General features: G+C 35.7%; 1 protein-coding gene and 1 long non-coding RNA gene across 2 annotated transcripts; one reads left to right on the forward strand and one right to left on the reverse strand.

Moving 5' to 3' along the window:
* The first annotated feature begins 13,370 nt into the window (after positions 1-13,370).
* LOC144997713 (uncharacterized) lies at positions 13,371-14,707 on the forward strand. Its single transcript, XR_013659913.1, has 3 exons — positions 13,371-13,477; positions 13,802-13,935; positions 14,000-14,707. It is a non-coding gene; the product is annotated as an uncharacterized LOC144997713 (long non-coding RNA).
* Positions 14,708-14,820: 113 nt separating this feature from the next.
* Positions 14,821-21,552, reverse strand: LOC144998817 (autophagy-related protein 18h-like). The gene is made up of 9 exons (XM_078958550.1): positions 21,104-21,552; positions 19,345-19,794; positions 17,953-18,357; positions 17,609-17,854; positions 16,717-17,484; positions 16,309-16,469; positions 16,046-16,125; positions 15,196-15,612; positions 14,821-15,105 (listed from the first exon to the last, which is right to left on the reverse strand). The coding sequence occupies exons 1-9, from the start codon at positions 21,284-21,286 to the stop codon at positions 15,101-15,103; spliced, it is 2,715 nt and encodes a 904-aa protein (XP_078814676.1). The 5' UTR covers positions 21,287-21,552; the 3' UTR covers positions 14,821-15,100.
* Between the last annotated feature and the right edge of the window lie 1,433 nt (positions 21,553-22,985).

A 22,985-nucleotide genomic window follows, 5' to 3' on the forward strand; every position in this document is an offset into this window, starting at 1 on the left:
CTGGTGGAGTAGGAATGTGAGTATCTTTAGGAGATGGAGGTGGGGTTGTAGATCTCGGTGGTGTAGGCTCTCTGGTGAAGATTGGAGGATTCTCAGTTTCTGCTTCTTGATCTTCAATGGTTTCAGGTTCAGGAGACAAATTTCTCTTGGGCCTTTTAGCCATCTTTTTAATCTTCTTCGGCTTTGTTTGAGAAGAAGCTTCCTCACCAGCCTTTCTCTTTGAAATTTTCGGCTTTTTCTCCTTTGCTTCTTCTTTCTCTGTTTTCACCACCCGCTTGCCTCTAGAAGCAGGTTGTTCCAAAGCATCTAGTGCAGCTTGTTGTTTTGCAGACAAGACCCTCGGACCAACTGGAGACAATTTTCTGTAATCTTCCATCACCGTGCTCTATGCTGTGACACACCTGTACATTGATTCAGGAATTGATCCATAATGAGGAAACTTACGTGGATCAGATAAAATAATCTTCGTGGTGTGAAATGAAGCGATAGAGGCAAGAAGAGCGTCTTTCATAACCGGAATCTCCAAAGAATCCATGGATTTTCTTGTAATCACAGTCCAGAAATGGCCACATGAAATCTCTGAGTGACGGGTTGTGGTATTCAAACTCTGCACCACTTGGGACCAGATTATCATGCCATCATCAAGATTGATCCCGTTATATATACCATAGAGAATGGTGAGAAAGCCTTTTCTTGTGGTATCAGAACCACCACTTCTTTCCGCCAAACCCTTGATGAGCAGGGTCAGCAACCCATTCCACTGCGATGGTAAGCAGGACTTCTTGACCTTCGCCATCGATATAAGTACGTCGGTGTACCCCATCTCGTACAGCATTGTGAAGATTTGGGTTATTGTGATGAAGTCTGGTGAGATGGTGGAGGAATCAACTGCGAGCCCTAAAAGGGAACAAAACTTCGTCTTTGAAATCGAGGATTTCTTATCATGAATACTGAAGTAGATGCGATCCTTATTCTTGTCATACGTCGCTGATGAGTACACTTGAGATAGTAGCGACATCGGAACTCCTTCGACTAGGGTTAGGGCCATTACCAGAGGTGAATACTTAAGACACTCCACCACATGCAACATATATGAGTCATATGCGAATGGACTCATTTCGATTATCAGATTTTGGTTGGGTCGGATTGTAAGCAAGGAGGATGTTGCAGTTTGATCATGCGCGGAGATGAGGTCGACATTGATGAACGAAGAAGAAGATGAACAGTTTAATATTTGTATGAGAGAAATAATCTGAGACTTGGTAAATGACAAATAAAACGATCACCCCTATTTATACGGTTGCCTGGAGAGAGAAATCGTGATGATGAGATTGCTAAAACGTCGCCTGAAAAAGCGCGATTTCACAGTGTGGTTAATCCCAGTAAAATGTAAGCATGCGTGGGTTTGAAACAGATCAAATTCACGCGCCCAAATCTTATCTTCGAACCGTTTGAAATTCCCTGTTACCCCGTGTTTGGTTACAACGGATAACCAAAACTTATACCAATCAGTATTTAGAATGTTGGAAAATATTAATTTTCGTGCATAAGAGTGTGAAAGATAAAGAAATAAAACAAGTATGTATTGGATGTGAGTGATGTTCTTTTAGAGGACAGAAAGCAGAGGATTCCGGGCAAGAATCACTTCCTTCAAAGTCAAGAGATACTTGAAGTGCTTGTGCGGTTTCCTGAAAATACGATCAACTGTTTGTTAATAAACAATGAAAGGCTTCTTTTGATCATATGCATTGGGTGGCTTTCCTCCAACCGATCATCGAGTTTTAACATAAAACCGATCGTTGGTAGAGGTACCTGTGAGACCGATGTGATCTATTGAACAGGTAGGTGGGATATATTATGTTTATGACTTATAGGAAACAGAAATCTAAAAAAAAAAAATTGGATCTCTTTGGAAAGAAATGTCTTAGCTGTAGACGATTTCGTAAAAGATCATGCAAAATAAAAAGAGATTTCCTTAGGTAACCAGTTAATGCTTGAGTATTTCACTCACCATCAATTCATTTTTGGTGTCGGATTTTGGGTTTCACTTCGAACGTGGTAATCGTATCTAAGATCATTAACACAGATGTTGTGTAACCATAAACCTCAGTGGTAAGGACCGAGAGTCTCAAGGGTTACATTAGTGAACCGAAGGTAGATGGAGAATATAAGGAGGTGGTTAAGGAACCGAATGTACCTTCTGCTAGATAAGCGTGACATAGCAGAGAAACTCTTCACTTAAATGAGAAGAGTAAGGTAGCTCTAGACCGAGTGAGTTAAAATAGCCTGATTTGGAAGAAACGATGGGTATCACTCGAATCATTAAGGCTTACTCGAGATCGTAGAGGCTTTATGACAACATACAGCAGCATGCTTCTAGGGAAACTTAGCTAAGTTGTATAAAAGTGAAATCATACTTGCTTGAGATTTTTCGATGGTTATTCTTGTGTTTACCTATTAATAACAGACACCAAACAAAACAAACAAGCAACAAATAAAAGATAAAAATATATATATTTGGATTTTTGGATATTTTCAAAAAAAAATTAAAAACAAAAAGATAAAATATTTTTGGATTTTTAGAGATTTTCTGAAAAAAAAAAAAAAAACAAAAAGATAAAATATTTTTAGATTTTTGGAGATTTTCTGAATAAAAAACAGAAAGATAAAATATTTTTGGATTTTTGGAGATTTTCTGAAAAAAATAAAAACAGAAAGATAATAAATATATATAACCAAAACCTTGTCTTATTAATGAGAGTAGACAGAGCGAAGCCGAGATTTACGGAGCCGAGATATACAGAGCGGTCTGTTTATTTCCAAAAATCTAGAGCAGAGATAGACCGAGCGCTCTGTCTATCTTTGTCGTCTTTATTTTAAGGAGAAAAATGAGGATTCTGTACCAACTCTCCTTCCATCATACCCAAGCCTTGTAAGATTTTATTGAAGGTTGTTTGTGGTAAGGCTTTAGTAAAGATGTCGGCCAGTTGATCAGCAGAACGAACAAAATGTACTTCTACGTTCCCGTCTTCTACGTGATCCTTGATGAAATGATACCTTAGTGCTATGTGCTTGGTTTTCGAATGTTGCACTGGATTATGACAAATCCTGATTGCACTTTCAGAGTCACAGTAGAGAGGGATTTTTTTCATACTCAGCCCATAATCTCTCAACTGACTTTGAATCCAAACAACCTGAGAGGTACATGATGTGGTAGCGATGTATTCTGCTTCTGCTGTGGACAAGGAAACACAGGTTTGCTTCTCTGATTGCCAACTGACAAGTTTTCCGTCAAGGAATTGACATCCTCCGGTAGTGCTTTTCCTGTCCAATCCACATCCTCCAAGATCAGCATCTGAAAAGGCTTGTATGAAGAATCCAGATCTTGCAGGATACTAGAGACCGAGAGTTGATGTCTTCTTCAGATATCGAAAAATATTCTTTACAGCAGTCATGTGGGGTTCTCTTGGATTAGCTTGAAACCTGGCACAATAACAGACAGAGAACATGATATCTGGTCTACTAGCTGTTAGATACATAAGGGATCCTATCATTTGTCGATAAAGAGTTATGTCTACAGCCGATTTCTCCAGAGATGGGGTCAGATTGGTACCGAATGCCATTGGAACCTTTACTTTTGAATCACCCTTCATTCCAAATTTAGTCAGCAGATTTTTGGTGTATGCTTCCTGGTTTATAAAGATGCCCTCTGGTCCTTGTCTAATATTCAAACCAAGGAAAAAGTTAATCGGACCCATTGTGCTCATTTCAAATTTAGTCTCCATCAGCTTTCTGAATTCAGCGGTTAAGCTAGGATTCATAGAGCCGAAGATGATATCATCGACATAAATCTGAACAATCATTAGATGTTCACCTTCCTTCTTTCGAAAGAAGGTTGGGTCAACCGAACCTTGTTTAAACTTTGACATTTTTAGAAAGCGAGTAAGAGTTTCATACCAGGCTCTTGGTGCTTGCTTTAGCCCATAGACAGCTTTATCCAGTACGTAGCAATGATCCGGGTACTTTTCATTCACAAAACCAGGTGGTTGCTCAACATAGACGGTTTCTTCTAATTCTCCATTCAAGAATGCACATTTGACATCCATTTGGAAAACTTCGAAGTTCTTGTGAGCGGCATATGCTAGAAAAATTCGAACATACTCTAACCGTGCCACAGGAGCAAACGTTTCTTCATAATCAATCCCTTCTTCTTGACAGTAGCCTTTTACAACCAACCGAGCCTTGTTACGAATGACATTTCCTTCTTTATCCAGCTTATTTCTAAATACCCATTTCAAGCCAACAACAGAGGCATCTTTCGGTGTAGGAATCAATCTCCAAACTCTGTTTCTTTCAAATTCATTGAGCTCATCATGCATTGCTTGAACCCAATCAGAATGATCGAGTGCAACATTTACGGTTTTCAGCTCTATTTTGGAGATAAAAGAGTTAAACATACAAAATTCCACTTTGGAGAATAATGTTGTTTGTTTTGCCTTCAGTTGAGATCTAGTAAGAACACTTTCAGACGATTCACCAATAATTTTCTCTTTGGGATGGTCTTTTGTCCATTTTACTAGCGGAAGATAGCTTGGATCATATTCTGGATTTAGTTCTCCTTCAACTTCAATTTCAACATTTGACTTATCCCCTTCACCTTCGTTAGTTGAACTATCACTTGTTCTCACCTTCTCCCCCTCGACTGGCGAAGTGTAGCCTATGTCTTCAACAGAATCGGCAGTAGGGGTCTCCCCCACGATTGGATTTTCGCTTGTTAATTTTGGTTCTGTTGTTTGAGTATCAGATGTGGTGGAATGGTAGTTCTCCCCCTCGACAGAAACTCCAGATGGTTTGAAAGTGTTATCATTCTCCCCCTGGAACGTTGAATCGGAGTTTGAAGTACTAGGTGATGGTTTAGGAGTAGGTGTTTCGGTTTCCAATGATTTGGCAGCTTCGTCTATAACTTTCTTCAGATTATCTACCTTGTTGTATGTTGTTGTTACCTCCGAATGGATTGCTTTTTCCGGTTCATCGAACAATCGAATGTATTCATCAAATAGATTTGATATTGGAACCGAGACCTGTCCAGATGCTGGAAAGATGTCTCCAGAGGCATCTTCTATCCTTTGAACCTTCTTCATGTAATTGTCATCAAAGGTGACATAGTAAGTCTCTTCTATTCTTTTGGAACGCTTGTTCAATACTCGGTATGCTTTTGATGACAGAGAATAACCCAAAAAGATCCCCACATCGGCTTTAACGTCAAACTTATTTCGGTTTTCTTTAGAGTTAAGGATAAAGCACCTGGAACCGAATATGTGGAAAAACTTGACGTTTGGTTTCCGATTGTTTAAAATCTCATAAGGGGATATTGAGAATAGCTTGTTAAGGAGGGACCGATTCTGAGTATAACAGGCCGCAGCAATGGCATCAGCCCAGAAGTATAGAGGTAGAGAGGCATAACTGAGCATGGTCCTAGCTGCTTCACACAGCAATCGGTTTCGTCTTTCAACGATTCCGTTTTGCTGTGGAGTATAAGGAGCCGAAAAGTTGTGTGTGATCCCCTTATTTTTGAATTCCAGCCCATTGTCACTTCTGATGTTTCTCACCGTCTTCTTTAATTGAACTTCCACTTGCTTGATGAACATCTTCAACTTGGGAGTTGCATCTGATTTCTGTCTAAGAAAGAAAACCCACGTGAAACGTAAAAAATCATCTACAATTACTAGAATATACTTACTTCCTCCGATACTCTCTATAGCAGATGGTCCACACAAATCTATATGTAACAGTTCAAGTGCTTCCACGATCTTGGTATTAATGCGTGTTGGGTGGCTTTTTCTGCTTTGCTTTCCCATTTCACATGCTGCACACAAATGCTCCTTTTCGAACTTTAGAAGAGGAAGACCTCGAACGTGATCACCAATTACCAATTTGTTGATATCTTTGAAGTTCAGGTGAGATAGATGTAGATGCCAAAGCCAACTTTCATCAGTGTTTGCCTTTGATAGCAGACAGATAGCTGGTGTCCCTCGAATAGGATTAAGATTCAGAGGATACATTTCTCCTTTTCGTGCCGATTTTAGCAGAACTTTCTTGGTTTGTTTTTCTATAATCTCAGATCCTGTATCATCGAATGATACCTTCAAGCCTGTGCCCACAACTAATTGCGAGACACTAATGAGGTTGTGCTGCAATCCCTCCACATAAGCCAACTTTCTGATGGAAAAGTCTTCATTAGTTATCATCCTGTATCCTTTGATTGTTCCATAGGAGTTGTTTCCAAATTTCACCGAACCGCCATCCTTTAGAGACCGAAACTCCCTTAATTCCTCCTTTCTTCCTGTCATGTGACGCGAGAAGCCACTGTCTATATACCATTCGTCGTCGAACTGCTCGTCACTGATTACCTGCAATTTCAAGCAGATTTAGGAACCCAAAGTTTCTTGGGTCCTGGTGAGTTTTTCACAGAGAAAGGAATTACAATAGAAGCATCAACAAAGTAAGTTCGTTTGACGAGAGTTGTTTGATCCTTTCTTTTGATAGTAAACACCTTGATTTTTGTTTTCTCTTCTTTAAATTTTAATGTATCTTCATTAGTTGGTTTAGTGTTTTTCGTTTGATTCTTAGGTTTAGGGGAGGATCGCTTATGTTTATATTGGAACCTGGAGGATCCATATCTAGAATTGGGACCGAAACCGGTGTTAGAACTGAATCTGGTGTTAGGACTGAATTTGGTTCGATGATCGAAACCTGGTCTAGAACCGAAACTTGGTTGAGAACAGAAACTTGGTTTAGAACCGAAACTCGGTTGAGAACCGAAACTTGGTTTAGAACCGAAACTCGGTTGAGAACCGAAACTTGGTTTAGAACCGAGACTTGACTTTCGGTTTTGGGATTTGGAATAATAGGAATTAGGAGCAAAATCTTCCTTTAACTTTTGCTTTCCTTTATCCATGGATTCTTTCCTAGGAGACTCATAGTTAGGATTTTGAGAATTCCAATGCCTTTTCCGTTCATTTAGATTCGAGGCATATCGCTGATTTCTGAGTCTTTTCTGTTCAGATAGCTCCTTCTGAGATTTGTGAACATTAAAACTTGACTTCGATTTTTCCTTCATTATCTTGTTATCCACTCTGGTTCCGGTGTGTTCCTTAGTTTGAACTTTCGGTGCTTCTTGTCTCTTGAGTGGACCTTTCGGTTCTTTTCTTTCGATTGGAGCATCAGGTTGCATTGATGGTTCTTCAGGAACATCTTTCGTTCCACTTGTGCTGGGAATATCGAAACTGGAAGGTTTATTGATGGGTTCTGGTATGTATCGTCCTTTGACTCTCCATGTGGTTCTCTCAGACAGACCCACAGTCTCATCTGCATTGTCAATGGGAGCAGACCAGAAATAGTCTTCGCATCCTTCAGCATTATCCTCTTCAACTATCGTCCTTAATTCAATTGTTTGTCTGTGAGCGACTCCAGTCACAGCATAAACTTGGTTTGGTACGGTCTGTACCTTCTGATAAACCATAGCCTTTTCTTTGAGTTTCGGTTTCTGTTCCTTTGACAGACGAGCAAACTCAACTGAGTTTTCTGAAATAAGAGGTTTTTCACTCTTGGCTTCATTTTTCACAAACTCAGAACAATCAACAACATCCTCTACTGAGATTTCACTCATCTCACTCTCTGTTTCAAATTCAGAAGAATTATCTATTATAATTTTATTATCCTTGACGATTTTGGCATTTGATTCATCGAATGTTTGTATAGTTTCGGTTTTAATATTCAGCCTATCATTTTCATCTAAGATATCTCTTAACATACTTTTATGTTCCGTAGAATCGATGAAAGTTTCTATCTTATCTAAACCTAGCATATATGACATGGATGTTTCTTCAGAGGAAACTTCTGATTCACACTCTGCTATAACAGCATCTTCCTTAAATTCAAGAAAGGGCAAAATCATTTTATGTATTTTCTTTCCAATTTCACAATTAAGATGTAATTGAGCAATATTAGTATAAAGATGCTTAGCAATTAAACAGAAAATATTTCTTTGTTTTAATAATTTCAAATTGTCTCTTTGCAAATAAATTATCTCATCCCTAGCCCTAACTAACTCGCTTCCTTCTGCTCAATCCAGATACTTCTCTCCTCACTTTTTGAAGACACCCTGCCGAGTTGGTCAGTTAGGTTAGAGTTTGCTAAGCAGGTTTGCATGAGGCTACTACTTAGGTTGTTAAATTTAAAGTTTAGCTCATTTAATTCTTCTAGATATTCAGTTTTGGAAATTTTAAGAGATTCAAGGAGAGAATGTACCTTCTTGATCAATCGATCGCAGTCGTTGATCTTCTCACTCACTGGCTTGGCTGCAAAACACTTGTTCTCAGTCATGTTCGGTTCTGTGTCTGCACTTTCGGTTGATGGTCCAGCAGTGACGATCAAGCATTTTCCACCAGAACCTTCATTCTTTGCCAGAAACGCATTTCCATGCGTGGGTCTTCTGACCTCTTCGTCTTCAGAATCTGTTGACCAGACTTCTACGCCGCCAAACTCGTCTTCCCCTGCATTTTCTTGTACAATTAGAGCATTCATCGAGCTGTTGGAAGTCATTTTCTTTTTGACTTCTTCAAGTTTTCGCATGTAATACGCTTCATCATCTTCACCCTCTCTCTTCTCAGCCATCTTTCTTAACATGCAATCTTTGGCAAAGTGGTTCTTGCCGTGACAGTAATTGCAGTCGTATCCAGAGTCTCCTGCAAGTTTGTTTTCCTTTTTCTCTTCCACCTTTTGAGAAGAGCCTTTCGGTTCCTCTTTTACTTTCTCAGAACTGTAACTTCCTTGCCAATTTCGGTTCTTATTGGTAGGAAATTTTCTTCTTGCAAATTTCTTTGGATTTGTTATCATTAGAGCATACTCCTCACTTGTAAGATCACATTCTGACATGTCTAACTCTTCTTCTTCCTCAACAGCACTTTTTCCTTTAGAGACAAGAGCCAGCGATCCCATGCCAGAGACCACTTTCGCCTCCTTAGTTACAACACTTTCATGTGACTTCAGTATCCCAACTAGTTTCGCCAGAGAGTAGGATTTGAACTGTTCATGCGCCTTTACAGTAGAAACCACAACCATCCATTCTAGTCTGAGCCCGTTCATGAATGTAACTTTCTGTTCGATCACCTTCCTTTCAATTCCATGCTTGATCATCTTACTTAAAAGATGATTGAACCGATCAAAGGTCTGAATGAACTTCTCTTCAGGTTTCTATTCAAATACTCCAAATTCTAACAGCAACAGAGTTTGAATGGAGTGTTCCAGATCCTCATCAGTTGAGTATAGTTCCTTCAACCTATCCCAGATTTCCTTAGCAGTTGTGCATGAGCCTACAAGCCGAAAGGTGTCAGATTGTAAGGCGAATTTTATCATTCGCATGGCTTTGACATTACACAGAATCTTGTCATTCTCATCTTGCGGCATCTTCTGAACATCTGTCACCAACTTGTTGTAATCTTTCTGTGTCTTGACGATGGTGTTTGTTTCTGAGTGCACGAACGGTCCAAGAACAATAGCTTCCCAGATGAGATAGCCATTATCTTCGGATCCAACCACGTAATCTTCAAAGTGATGAGCCCATACTTCATAGTCTTGAGTGTAGAGTATGGGAACTCTAGTTGTAGAACCGATGTTGTTTGAGATGTTAATAGGGTTTGTATGCGTATCTTCATGAGACATGGTGAGCTGCTAGAATCTTACCTGTAAACTTAAGATTAGGGTTTTATCAAAAGCTGAGTAGTCGTCGTTAAGAAGACGACGGCTTCGATAAAAGCGGAAACCCTAACTATTTGTGAATACAGAAGAAAAGTGTATCGACGAACACAATCTCCTGCTCTGATACCAATTGTTAGAACAATGTTCTATCAGGATCGTATGATTCTAAGCGGAATATAAATAAGAACGTAAATAAGAACACAAGTATTGCAAAGAATATGTCGAATGATTAATGCAAAATACCCCAGAAGAGCTCGATTAAGAACTTCAATCCGTAGAGGTAAATATTAGGGTTACAAGAATCAACGTGAACGACTATTCTATTATATACGCATACATGCATGCATATATTTATAACAAAACCCTAACAACTTATCTAGATAAAGGAAACTATTCTAGATAACTACGGATGGATAAGCCCAATCCGATTACAAATCAAAAAGCCCAAGACGCAACATTAAAATATTCAATATATATATATATATATATATATATATATATATATATATATATATATATATATATATATATATATATATATATATATATATATATATATATATATATTTCTATTTCTATTTCTATTTGACCCAAAATTTTGAATATTAAAAAATAATGTAGTTTAATTTTATTAAAAAACTTCCATCATTTTCGTTTATAAGATATTTAAACTAATATATTTTAAATTTTGATGCTCTTATGATTTGAGAAATTTTAATGTTTGGTCCTTATAATAATCAATCTTTATTACTTTACTCCCTAGATTAACAAAAACTTAGCATTAAACTCTCGTATGAAAATTTATATCATGAAAGATTCAAGGTTACTAATCAAACCCCATACATAACCATACCGAACTTAACATTTAACTAAAATAATGATTTCTCTTTGGTCACCAACTAAAAATAGCAACTTATAACAACTTTGGCCCTTTATATCAACCTGATGGGTTGCCATCTTTATTTTTTATATTATTTTAATAGATTTATTTTTTGTCTTTAATAAACAACTAGTTGCAATAGAATACCAATGGGGTAGTCTAAGAGACAAATAGTTAGCCAAACTTAAGAATTTTTACATAATATTGTTTCTATTATGATCACAATCTTGAAACCGATTATTGATTATATATATATATATATATAGGGCTAGGTTCAAATGTTTCTAACATTTATTGTGTGCTCATACGCATAAATCTAGACCAACGGATGGAATAAAATCAATGGTCATGATCTGAGGGTGTATGATATTAGAATAGGTTAACATGTACCATATAATCACACAAATTTTAACGTATGGGTATTTTGGTCAATTAACCTATATTAAAAAAGGAAAATTTCGGATTTTTAGGGATAGTAATTCTTTTAATTTAATAAATCTGAATTTTTTAAATTAATTCAATTTTAATTATATCGTAATTCTATAAAATAAACAAAATTTATTCTGACAGAATGACAGTCATAAACTAGTAACAATATTTTCGATTTTATTCTTACAGAATATAATTCCAATTCAGATATTTTTTATAACTAACCATATTTAAGAATTCTACATATTCTTCATATATTCGACCTTAAATACAAATTAATAAATATTCTTACAGACTAATAGTCTTATACATTTTAATATAGTTACATAGATTCTAACAAAATATCATCAAAAATGAGTAAATTTATTAAGAAATAGAATTCTTAAATATACGATTATTGAACAAATTCACTTAATCTTCTTCAATGGTCCAAATAATCCACTTGATTCCAACTATTCTTATGAAAATGTGATATATTATCATAAGAATGTAATTCTTCGCAAATATACTTGATGATGAATTCAATTCCAAGTCTTTGTCTTGTATGATTAAATATTAGATTCCTTCTTCAAGCCATTCTGAAAGGATAACATGCATTACTCATTAATATTACTAATTAAGCACATATACTTGTTATTAACAAACATTCTTAAAGACATTCTGACTGAATGCATTTATACAAATAAATTATGACAGAATACAGTACAAAATATTCTATAAGAATACATATATACTTTATTCTAGCAAGATATTACTTAGAATCTAATAGCTATCAAAAAAACATGTTTATTTTGCAAGAATGATGCTATAAATATTCTTCCAGAATGGTTTTGATTATTCTTAAAGAGTATGAAATTAATTCAAATAAATAAAACTAAATCATCATGTTTATGGAATAACTAACCATAAGAAAAGCTAAAATAAAGAAAATAAAGACGCCATTAGACCAACACAAACCATATTAACAAAAGTACATTGGCTAATTTTCAAATGACTTATCAATGGATATCATATACAAATGAATGGATGAAATATTTGGTTTAAGCATTTTAACAAACATCTGGTGGGCAAAAATTTTAGTCCGAAGCTATGTACTAGTTTAGGGAACAAGAAAATCAAAATTTTATGTTAATCCAGTCGTTTAAAAAGAAAACTTACAAAGTCAAGTTTTGGGACTATAACAAAATAAGACTTTGCCATTTAAGAAACACTAACAATCTTTAAACTAACTAGGAAATGAACAGGCATGCTGGATTAATCAACTTATGCTAGTTGATGCTCAAGATCGATTACAAATCCTTCTTGATCATCTTGATATATATATATATATATATATATATATATATATATATATATATATATATATATATATATATATATTCATACACACACAAATACCCATATATAGCTCGTCTTTAGTCTTCGTGCCTTCATTCTTGCATCGAGTTAAAGAAGATGAGAAGGTTCCTACGAGGTCACTAGTGTTTGCAACAACCTCCTTGTTTACTGGACAGAAAATCGAACATGATGGAGGTGAGTGATGGCAACGACTAGTGGAGGACTGACAGTAAAGATTGCCACTAAGCTTTTGTGGTCGGCAATTGAAGGATTTAGGGTTGTCTTCGAAGACGGGATTTCTCTAGTGATGATAATAAAAGAGACATCTTATTTAACAAACAAATTCACCCAATTTAAAGGATATTAAAATGTTTTAAATATTTACCATAATTAAATGTAGCCAAGATTACTATTATACCCTTTTATGATTTATTATTGAATTTATTTTTGTTTTATTCTGATTAGTTATTAGATGCACACAATACTTACTGAAAACATTTGAAATTAATTGGGAAAATGACTTATAAGGGTAAGTATATTTTTAAAATGGTCAAAAAAACATCATCAAAATTTAGCATGTTTAAAAAATACCATCTAACTAAGAGTTTTGTATAAAAAACATCGTATACATTTTGTTCAAATCTAACTAGTAGTAACCAACATGTGTAGGTTAAATGAAAATTTTTACGTGTAAAAAAATAATTAAGGAAAACTAAGAAATGACATGGCATTTTTTTATTCCGTACGTGGATTAATGGGGAAAAATTCCATGGGGTCAACGGAAGAAGGGATGAGTACTACTTTTTCTGCAGGGAGTATCTGTTTTTCAAAGTATGCTTCCATGGGGAAACCGGAAAATGCGACAATATCTTCGAGACTCCGACTCTCGCTGGCCGGTTAGTCCTGGACCTCCATTGTTACCACTACCACCGTCCCCATATTGAAGTTGCTTTGCAGATGTTTTGACGGAAATAAACATCAATGAAGTTTTACTCTGATGACTTTCTTTCTCATTCGAATTTTTCACGTCTTCTGGTTCTCCGATTTCAACGTCCTCCCATTTCATGACCTGTAAGAATTTTGATTTAGTTTGTAACCGACTTTAATTGAATCGGAAATCGCATGCATCATTAGGTCAAACACTTTGATCAACAATCATTGATAAAACAATTTACAACCTAGAATGTTACAGATGCTATTATTGATCACGAAACTTCAATCAGACACTTAACTTTCAATAATAACTTGTTTATGATTAATAAAGGAATTGAATTAACAGAGGAAAGGAGAGTTGGTTGGGGAAAAGTGCAACATTACACATATGAAGAAAGAACATCACCATTACACTTTCAAGATTGTGTTTATGGGATTTACACTTTCTTATGTTGTCTACAGAGTGGAAACACAACAGAAGGGTACTTGATGAAGCTGGACTAAGCATTTCAGGTAATTTAAGTGGTTGGAGAGAACACTCATGTTTACCAAAGCCTATCCAAGGACCTCACTGCCATTAATAATCGTTTGAATGGGTAAGAAAGAATATAATTATCTTCATTTTTCCCTCATATGAACTTTGACATTATCTTCATGCAGGTCCAGATTGTTGGTGAGTTTGGTGTAATTTTTCATCTTTTTGCACAGGGCCTAGAGTTTTCATCAACAAAGGTTCGTATTGTCCGAGTTGCTGTTTTAGGAGGAGAGGAATACCTCAGACCACCAAGTTCATAAAACCTTATAACTTTGACCATGTTGGATGATGTAGAAATCACCCTAACAGTTGCAAAAATAGATATAATGGATTTGGGTTTGTTGAAATTGAGTTGATGTCGTTGTTGAAAATGATGAATCGAGTGTTGATTATTGAGAAAAGAGTTTATTAGCAAGTGGAGTTGGAGCCGCTTTGATTGAATACGAACAAAGTGGGTGAAAAGGGAAAAAAGTCGATGGTATTCCTTTCAGAGGAGGAGATGAGAAGAAGAATTTTGGAGACCAGAAGAAGAATTCGTTCATGAATGTTGAATGATGCCCTAATTCGATTTATGAAGGAGTACGTCAATTAAAGCCATGCCACCCACTCTTATCCATGTCACCCATATTTATGCCATGTCATCAAGTATTAGGCCACGTCAACATTTAACCCGCAAGAACCGGTTACCACCGGTTAGATGGAACAAAATGTATTCTTCGATGGTGTTTTTTATGCAAAGCCTTTAGTTGGATGATGTTTTTTAAACATGCCAAACTTTGATCGGTTTTTTTTTTTTTTGAATGTTTTTGAAACATAATTACCCTTATAAGTCATTTTCCTAGCCTAATTCTAACATTAATATAATCTACTTTTCTTATGTTCAATAATATTTTCTATGGATAAAATAAGAAATAAGTTGTTTTAAATGAATCATTAATAAACAATATTGAACTAATAAACTTTGTATTATACTATTTATATTACACCAAAACATCCAAGGTTTCATATAGGAATGCAATTTATACATCATGTACACAAGAATGTCAAGTTTTTCTTCTTTACTATTAAAAGAGATATGGCCAACTATACATCATGTACAGAAGAATTAGAAACAGAGAAAACCAAGAATTGTCGCCCAACAAGAAACAACACCCAAAGTTTCACCTCTCAAATCAAATCAGTGAATTAGTTACACAACCATCAAACCCACATTCATTTCACCATCATCAACCTGCAATCATTTATTATTTATTAAACAACCAAACACTTGAGCTTGTGTTTTTTTTTTTAATTATGGAAAGGAAAGAGAAGTACTACTGACCTTCTTCGGAGAAAGCAAACACCCCACCAAGCATATCATCATCACCATCGCCATCTTCCTCGGATTTACTCCTCTGATGGAGGCCATTTTTGGCATCAGCATCATTTATTTCTTTTTTTTCCTGAGTGGAAGGGTTGCAGTATTCTTCTTGGAAATCGTGTCCATATCCATCAACAATATTGTTCATGCTTGAGTCGGAACGGTTCGAACCGTCGCTAGTGACCACGCTTTCCAAGGACTTGACCCCGCGGGCCACGGTTCGGTCGGGTGGGATTGAGCGGTCAACCGGAGATGGAGAATTCATGATGTCATCATCAAGAAGAGGAGGGTAACAAGTTAGCCCATTCATGCTGTCTTTATTATTTACAGTTGAAGCGAGAATAGGGTAAGATGCAATCTGTGCTTCTGTTGCTGAACCTGAGAGAATAAACAATAAATAAATAAATAAATAAAAACAGTGTTGGGTTGAGAATTACATTTACTTGCTTTATGTTTGGTTTGTAAATCTATCAAATGAATGTTATGTTAAAGGAAGAATTGTTTTTTGTGTGTTAACAAGGGTTTTTAGCCCGCACATTGCTGGCAAGAGGGACCATTTCTGTAACTTTATCTTACACAGGGATCGTTTCGTCTATATTTCCTACAGAAGGATCATTTCTATAATTTTTGACTTAGGCAGGGATTGTTTCTGTAGTTTGGTTAAAGAGAGACCATTTCTGTCATTTTGTATTTGAATATTTTTGTAAATTTTTTTATATATACTGATACAAATAGAAGAAATGTATAATTTTAACTATGTATATTTTAGTAGAAGATAAATAAAAAAAATCAAACCAAAGGATCTTTTTACCATTGGAATCTTGAGGAAACTTTTCATTGCTGCTACCACCATGGGAAGACGAAGCAGAATATCTACCAGCACCAAACACTCTTCAAATAAAATGAAAACAATTAAAAGTTATAAAAGCCTATACGCTTGCATGATAAAAGATTAGGAGGATGAAAAGGGCATTTGCATGAAAAGTTTAAAAGACGTAAACACCCTTGTTAGGATGATGAAATTTAAAAAAAAAAAAAAAGGAATGGAAGAGGGGTTAATGCGAGTGAGACTACCGGTTATCAGTCCAAGCAGGATGAAGTGCACAAGAGCTATCGAAAACAGGCAGCAAATCTTTCTCCCTGACTTCAATCTCATGCACCGGGATTGTTTCAATATCAACCTCCCCACCATGACCATCATCATGTAACTGTGGGGCCATTGCATAGAAATATATCTGTGCATATCATAATCAGATTCAGATCATAACTCATAAGCATTCTTGAAAAATGCCCAACATACATCTGTGAAAAAAAGACATAAATACCCTCTCCTCATCCTCGAGAATAGCACCTTGGACTTGGATTGAAGTCTCAACGAGACAAAAATTGCAATTTTTGTCCCACACAAGAAAGAGAGAAAGAAAGAAAGAAAGGTGGGGTGGGATGGGATGGGATGCAAAACGACGTAAATACCCTTCTCACCTTGGACTTTTGCCAAATGGGAACTCTCCCGGATCTCATTTGCACCTCAGCATGCGAAAGATACCACCGCGATCTCTCTTTTAGTTTACTCAAATCCTTCTCCACAACACCACCGTCTTCGTCATCGGAATTAGCCATCGCAGCCTCCACCGAACCATGTCTTCCCGGAGCACCACCAATACCAATACCAATACCAATAAACTCCTCTTTTTCCGGCCAATCCGTTCTCCGGCAAACATCCCACCACTGAACGGGTTCGACCTTCACCCTCAACTCCTCATCTTGAGGGGAACCGCTGGATTCCCCTTGCTCCCTTCCTAGAGAAGGCAACAGCTCATACTGAATCACATACCCAGATGGCGTATACACCAACAAATGCTCTAATACATCAGCTTTAGAAACAGAAACAGAAGGAGAAGGTTCCGGATGATTCCGGCGTACGGAAGAATGGAAACAGGCGGCAATGACACCTGGCGGGACAGCCGCCTTTCCGGCGGTGTTAATCCACCCGAAATTAACGTTTTTTATTCTGCTAACTACTGATAGGGTGATGGGGGGTGGGGGTGAGAATGATTGGTCTTTTGTGAAAGAGGAGGTTGACCACCATGGTTGTGATACAAAAGGTGAGAGTTTGGTTTTGTTGGAGTTTTGTATTTGAATACCGGTTTCACCACCGAAAGGAGACAATAGAAAGATATGGCATGTGCCCCTTGATGAAACTACAGCTATCCACTGACTATAGTTACTAAAACATATGTCCTGTATCACCTGTTAAATCAACAGAAAACCATACTCACCAAATAATCAATAAGCTGGATTTTATATATAATTAGTTTTTTATTTATATATAGAAAAGAAAATAAAACAAGAGAGAGAGAAAGTAGAGACGAACAGCAGAAGTCATGCCACGATGGAGTTTATAAAGATGGACATGAGCAGAATTCCAATCAAAGTTTCGGTTGCCTGATTCGTTATGTGAGGAAGATGGAAGAATCCGGAAAATATTGATATTATTCCCATGAACAGATGCAGTGACCAAAAGGGTCCCACTCGGATCAAAACATAGTGCAGAGATAGGACTTGTGTGGGCCCTAAATTGTGAAACAACAGCTCTTGATACAAAATCTTTAATCACAACCTGCACAGATAGTTTTTAGATACGATTCTAATTTCAAAGCAAGTTTTATAGGTAGATGCTTACAAAAAGTAAATATATTAATATATGAAAAATCTTACCATTCCTGCATTAGCATTTTCAGTAGAATGAGGCACAGCTCTGGTAGCATCAGGAAGAAGGTCATGGCAATACTTAGAGAAAGTTCTGTAACTCATATCTCCAAGATTAATAAGTCCACTAGCAAACTGCTTGCTGGATTCCATGGCATATCTGGCCATTAAACTTCCACTGCCAGGTGAGGTTGAGGGACTGACACCTGGCGAAGGGCTTAGATTTTGAGGACTTAATCGCCCTGTGTTTGATAATAATGGATTGTTGGAAGAATATGCTAACCACCTGGGCCCCACAGCCATTGGCCCATATCCAATATTGATTCCAGAGACTCCTTGTCCTCCTAATTGTGATATTGGATATGTGAGCACACTAAATTTGTTTTCCAGTGTAACCGCATCAAAGCAATATATCTGCCATGAAAGAAAAAAAAAAAACATTGTTAATTGTTCCATAACATTCCTTTTCAAAACTAGGAAAAAAAAAACAAACATTTTTAGTATGATTCATTCCTTGATGAATAAATTAAGTTGGGAACCGAATTAAACATAAATTTCACAAATGGAATTAGAAATCGAAGATATTAATATTATTAGTAAGGGTCTGTCTAGTTGGATGGAATGGAAAGATAAAGGAATGGAATGAGTTATTACTACATCCCATGATCATGTTTGGTTGGCCTATAGGAATAGAAATATGGAATGAAATTCCGTACGAATTTTTTATATTATATGTAAATACAATTTATAATATTTTAACTCTATTTTATAAATTATTTTTTATTTACAATTATCAAATTTTAATTTACAAAAACAAAAAAGCCCGTTGAATCCAAAATAAGTTGCAAAAAAAGTATATTATTTTTGTTATTTTAAAGACTTATAAGCGTACTTTAATAATAAATTTTAAAAACTGTGTCAATAAAATTTAAATAAATAAAAACGGGCTATACTGCAAATTTTCAAATCATCCTTGATGGGATAAAAAAAAAAATACCCATGATAATAAGGAATGAAAATTAACAAAATGGAAATGGAAGGAATCACATTCCTTCAACAATGGTTCATTCCATTCCGATGTGCAAAAGAAACAGGTTGTTTTCATTTCTACACAATGAATCATGGACTATTCCATTCCTTCCTTTATCCCATCATACCAAACACCACATAAGAATCAACATAAAAAAATCTACCCCTAAACACAAAGCAATTTTCACTGCTATAACTAACTAACTGGGTTAAATTTTCCAATGTATAATGTCCAAATAACAGAAAACTAAAGGCAGAAACCTATATATATATTTTTTAAATACATTGCTATTTCTTCAAGCATTTAACCCCTTAAAAATTCAAGGAAAGATAAAAATAAAGAGTGAATGTAAATGGATAATGGATGCTTACTTGTGAAGTGAGACCTACAGCTACTATCCTTGGACTGCATCTAACCATATACACAGTTGACCGAAACCTCAACACATGAACATAACTATGTGACCTTAATGAGTAGAATCTCACAGCTCTAGGAGAATACATGGAATTATCCATCTGGGATTCATCTCTTTCATTGTGTGAATGTGATATACCTGAAACCCTTGCTTCTTCACTAGCAACAACCAATAACAAGGGGTGTGACATTTTGAATCCTTCATGGGCATCACTTGTTGTTGCTTCTTTAGGGGTAGGCTGTATTTGTAGAAATGTGACTGGATCATCACGAGTTGAAACTAGTTCACTAAAATTACAACCATCATCCACATCAAGAACTTGAAAACCATTTGAGTAGCCTAGTAGAAGGACATTCTTGATTGTTGATGGATTAAGCTCTAATCTATCAAAGCAACACCATAGTACCTGTTCAAGAAAATATAATCTTGAGTGATTATTATCATTATAATTTATAAATACAAACTTATACAAATATACGCAGCATATTTTGTAACAACCTAAAAAATCAATGGTTACAGAGCGATTAAACAATAGTTTAGTGGTGATAGTGCAAAAGAAGGGACTTTTATTGATAAGCAATAGACTTTTATCATTAAATACAGTATACACAATCCATGTGTTAAATGTGTTAACATGATCACATACAGGATCATAATTGCACAGCAGTTGCTTATTGATTAACACAATATAACCTGTTTAGTTTATAAGTACAATACCCAAATTGCAAAACATGGAAAGAGAACACGTAATATGTTAAATAAAGTAAGTTTAATACTCGTGAAATCTTTTAAAAAGAGGTAACACATCATGGGGGCTATCTTATGGACTATTTTTAAACTAACCCTAAAGATTTTAATGTTGAAATGATAATTCACAAAAGTAGCACTCATTCCATAAGCATTATGTCTAACAAGTCAAATCTAAAACATCTCATTGAAGTCATTTCTTTTTAAGTCCATATACATAGAGAATTAGAAGCCTAGAATTCTATTTGGACCCACAACAAAGTACACACAAAATGCATGTTTTGACTATCGAACTCGCTTTGACTTTCTAATACTTCCTCATCTGCAGAGAAGAATCACCTTTGTCACCTCACCTCAGCTCCTTTTTCTCACTTTCAGGTATAGGTTGTAAGTTCACTTTCCATTTTAAATTGTAGCAGAAACTAATGAGATTTTTGTCTATATCCTCTTTAATTTTTTGTCATAAGTGCAAAACTTCCCCAACTGTATAAATAAAAGTTCCATGTCTACTCATATCAGTAGTAAACAATTCAAGCATATGATTAAAGTGACCCCCTGCTACACCCCTGAAAAACTCCAATTTCCAAACGATTCTGTAGTTCCAAGGGTGAAACCGCGCAGTTGTTTATGTGGCTATCATAGAAAGAGCAGCATCTCCAGAACCACAAAACAAATAAACCCTATATTTAAGGAAAGATCCAAATATCTCATCCACTAGTCCCCAATCCAAATTAAGTGTCTCATTAATCGCTAAATTAGATTCCTCAGCCTTTATATCAATTTCCATTTCCGATGAAAATCCAAGCAATAATTCTACAATATATACTCGAAGTAGATAAAAACACACATGAGATTAATTTCAGAATCCAGTATTAAAACGGTGAACATCAATCCTTATCCTTACGTAATACAGTAAAATACTCTTAAACAAACGCGAAATCAAGCAACTAAATAATCGATCATGAAACCTGGTCTTTCCGAAGTTCATCGGAGGAATCACCGGAAACCGATCCAGAAACGGAGGCTCCAGCCGACCGGACGTTCGAAGAGACGGTCTTGATATATGAAGAAATGAATCTGAACGAATTAGGAATTAAGCCATTGCTGTTGTCATGTTTATCATTATTGGCCTTGTTTTGGTTTCTCCTCATAATAATAATAATCGACTACTTGTAATTTCACCGGCACTCCCTCCTCCTCCTCCACCACCACTACTCACCGCCAAGCGTCGAAGGTTCACGATAGAATAGGGCATCAAATGATGAACTTCACCGGAAGAAAAAAACTTGCAAGAACACGACGGAGATTACAGCGGTCAGAGTTTTTCAAAGTGTTTGTTGGTTTGATCTTCACGTCGACGGTTCCTCTCTCTCTCTCTCTCTCTCTTTCTCTCTCTCTCTCTCTCGAGTCCCTCTATATGTGATTACAAGTTTGCTTGTTAATTGCGCCGTAAGCTGATTGTGGTAGTTGCAATATAGAGTCCCTTAAGATTATTATTTGTCAATTAAAACCTTTCTTTTTGACTTATTACTAAACACCACTTCTAATATATCTTGTTTGTTTTATATTTACACCCCGTTCCCGAGTTCAATTTAAAGAGAGAAAAGAAAGGAAATGGTGGAAGTTGGAGGAAAGTAAGAGAAATTGGTGTTCCCGAGTTTCATTAAAGGAGGGAAGTGGAAAGAAATGGAGGGATCACTTTCCCTCCTAACTTTCCTTCCGATTTGGAAGGATTTGGAGAGAAAGAACAAAATGTTTCATTTTCCTTCCATTTCTCTTCAACTCGGGAACACAAAACACAAATTTCTTTTCCTTTCTCTTCTCTTCTTTTCTCTCCTTACTTTCTTTTCTCTTCTCTTCTTTTCTCTGCTACAACTCGGGAACGGGGATTCTTTTAAGACTTGATTCTTATATCCAGATTCATATATGAACAATTCAAAAAAAGGATACATGATATCACATTTGATATTAAAATTCCAAACTTTAATATTCTAGATTTTTACGGTTTTAATTGATATTGTTGTTATCTACTTTAACATGCAAGAACATTCGAAAATATCTACTAAATCACTTAAAAAAGCAACACCTTTAATGTAAACAATTATTTGAAGTTACAAACCAATGGATCCAAACCAACTTATTAATTTTATACCACAACCATATATAAAGAAAAGTAATCATTACAAGTATACCCTCATTGAATGTTGTGGTTTTCCCATTCTAGTATATAGATCAAAATTATGTTTGGAAAATGATTTATTAAGGTAAATAATTTTTCGGTATGTTCACATCTAGGTAACTATCTTTTTTTTTTACAAATCTAGGTAACAAACTTGTTGGAAATATTCACATATGACCATTATGATTTGCTATAGCAGGTTAAATCCTAGATGTGAATATTTTCAACAAGTTCGTTACTTAGATGTATTAAAAAAAAATAGTTACCCAAATACGAACAAAACCAAAAGTAAAAATAAATTACACAAATGGTCCTTATGGTTTAAGAGAATTTGTTTTTTTTCGTCTCTAACTTATTTTTTTAACTCGGATGGTCTCACTGTTTATTTTTGTTACGCGTTTGGTCCCTGTCTTACCTAAAAAGACTATTGTGCCTTATTAATTTATTTTTTAATTAATTTTCTTATTTATGTGTTTATTTTTTATATATTTAAAAAAAATAATAGACCCCACATATTTGTATCTTGTCACCATAAACTTCAAACCATATTTGAGAAATTTAATTCGGACGATCCCTACTATTTATTTTTGTTGCGTGTTTGGTCACTGTTTTACCTAAAAAGACTATTGTGTCTTATTAATTTATTTTTTAATTAATTTTCTTATTTATGT

The sequence above is a fragment of the Lactuca saligna genome, chromosome 5 (assembly GCF_052625555.1).
Source record: "Lactuca saligna cultivar CGN05327 chromosome 5, ASM5262555v1, whole genome shotgun sequence".
Lineage (NCBI taxonomy): Eukaryota > Viridiplantae > Streptophyta > Magnoliopsida > Asterales > Asteraceae > Lactuca > Lactuca saligna.

What these genes read in the sequence shown, in the direction of transcription:
- LOC144998817 (XM_078958550.1), bottom strand. Translation starts at nt 21,286, where the DNA reads ATGAGGAGAAACCAAAACAAGGCCAATAATGATAAACATGACAACAGC. An exon ending in CCATTTGGCAAAAGTCCAAG is followed by an intron (nt 16,470 to 16,716) that starts GTGAGAAGGGTA and finishes TGATATGCACAG; the next exon opens with ATATATTTCTATGCAATGGC. An exon ending in GTTTCCTCAAGATTCCAATG is followed by an intron (nt 15,613 to 16,045) that starts GTAAAAAGATCC and finishes TTATTCTCTCAG; the next exon opens with GTTCAGCAACAGAAGCACAG.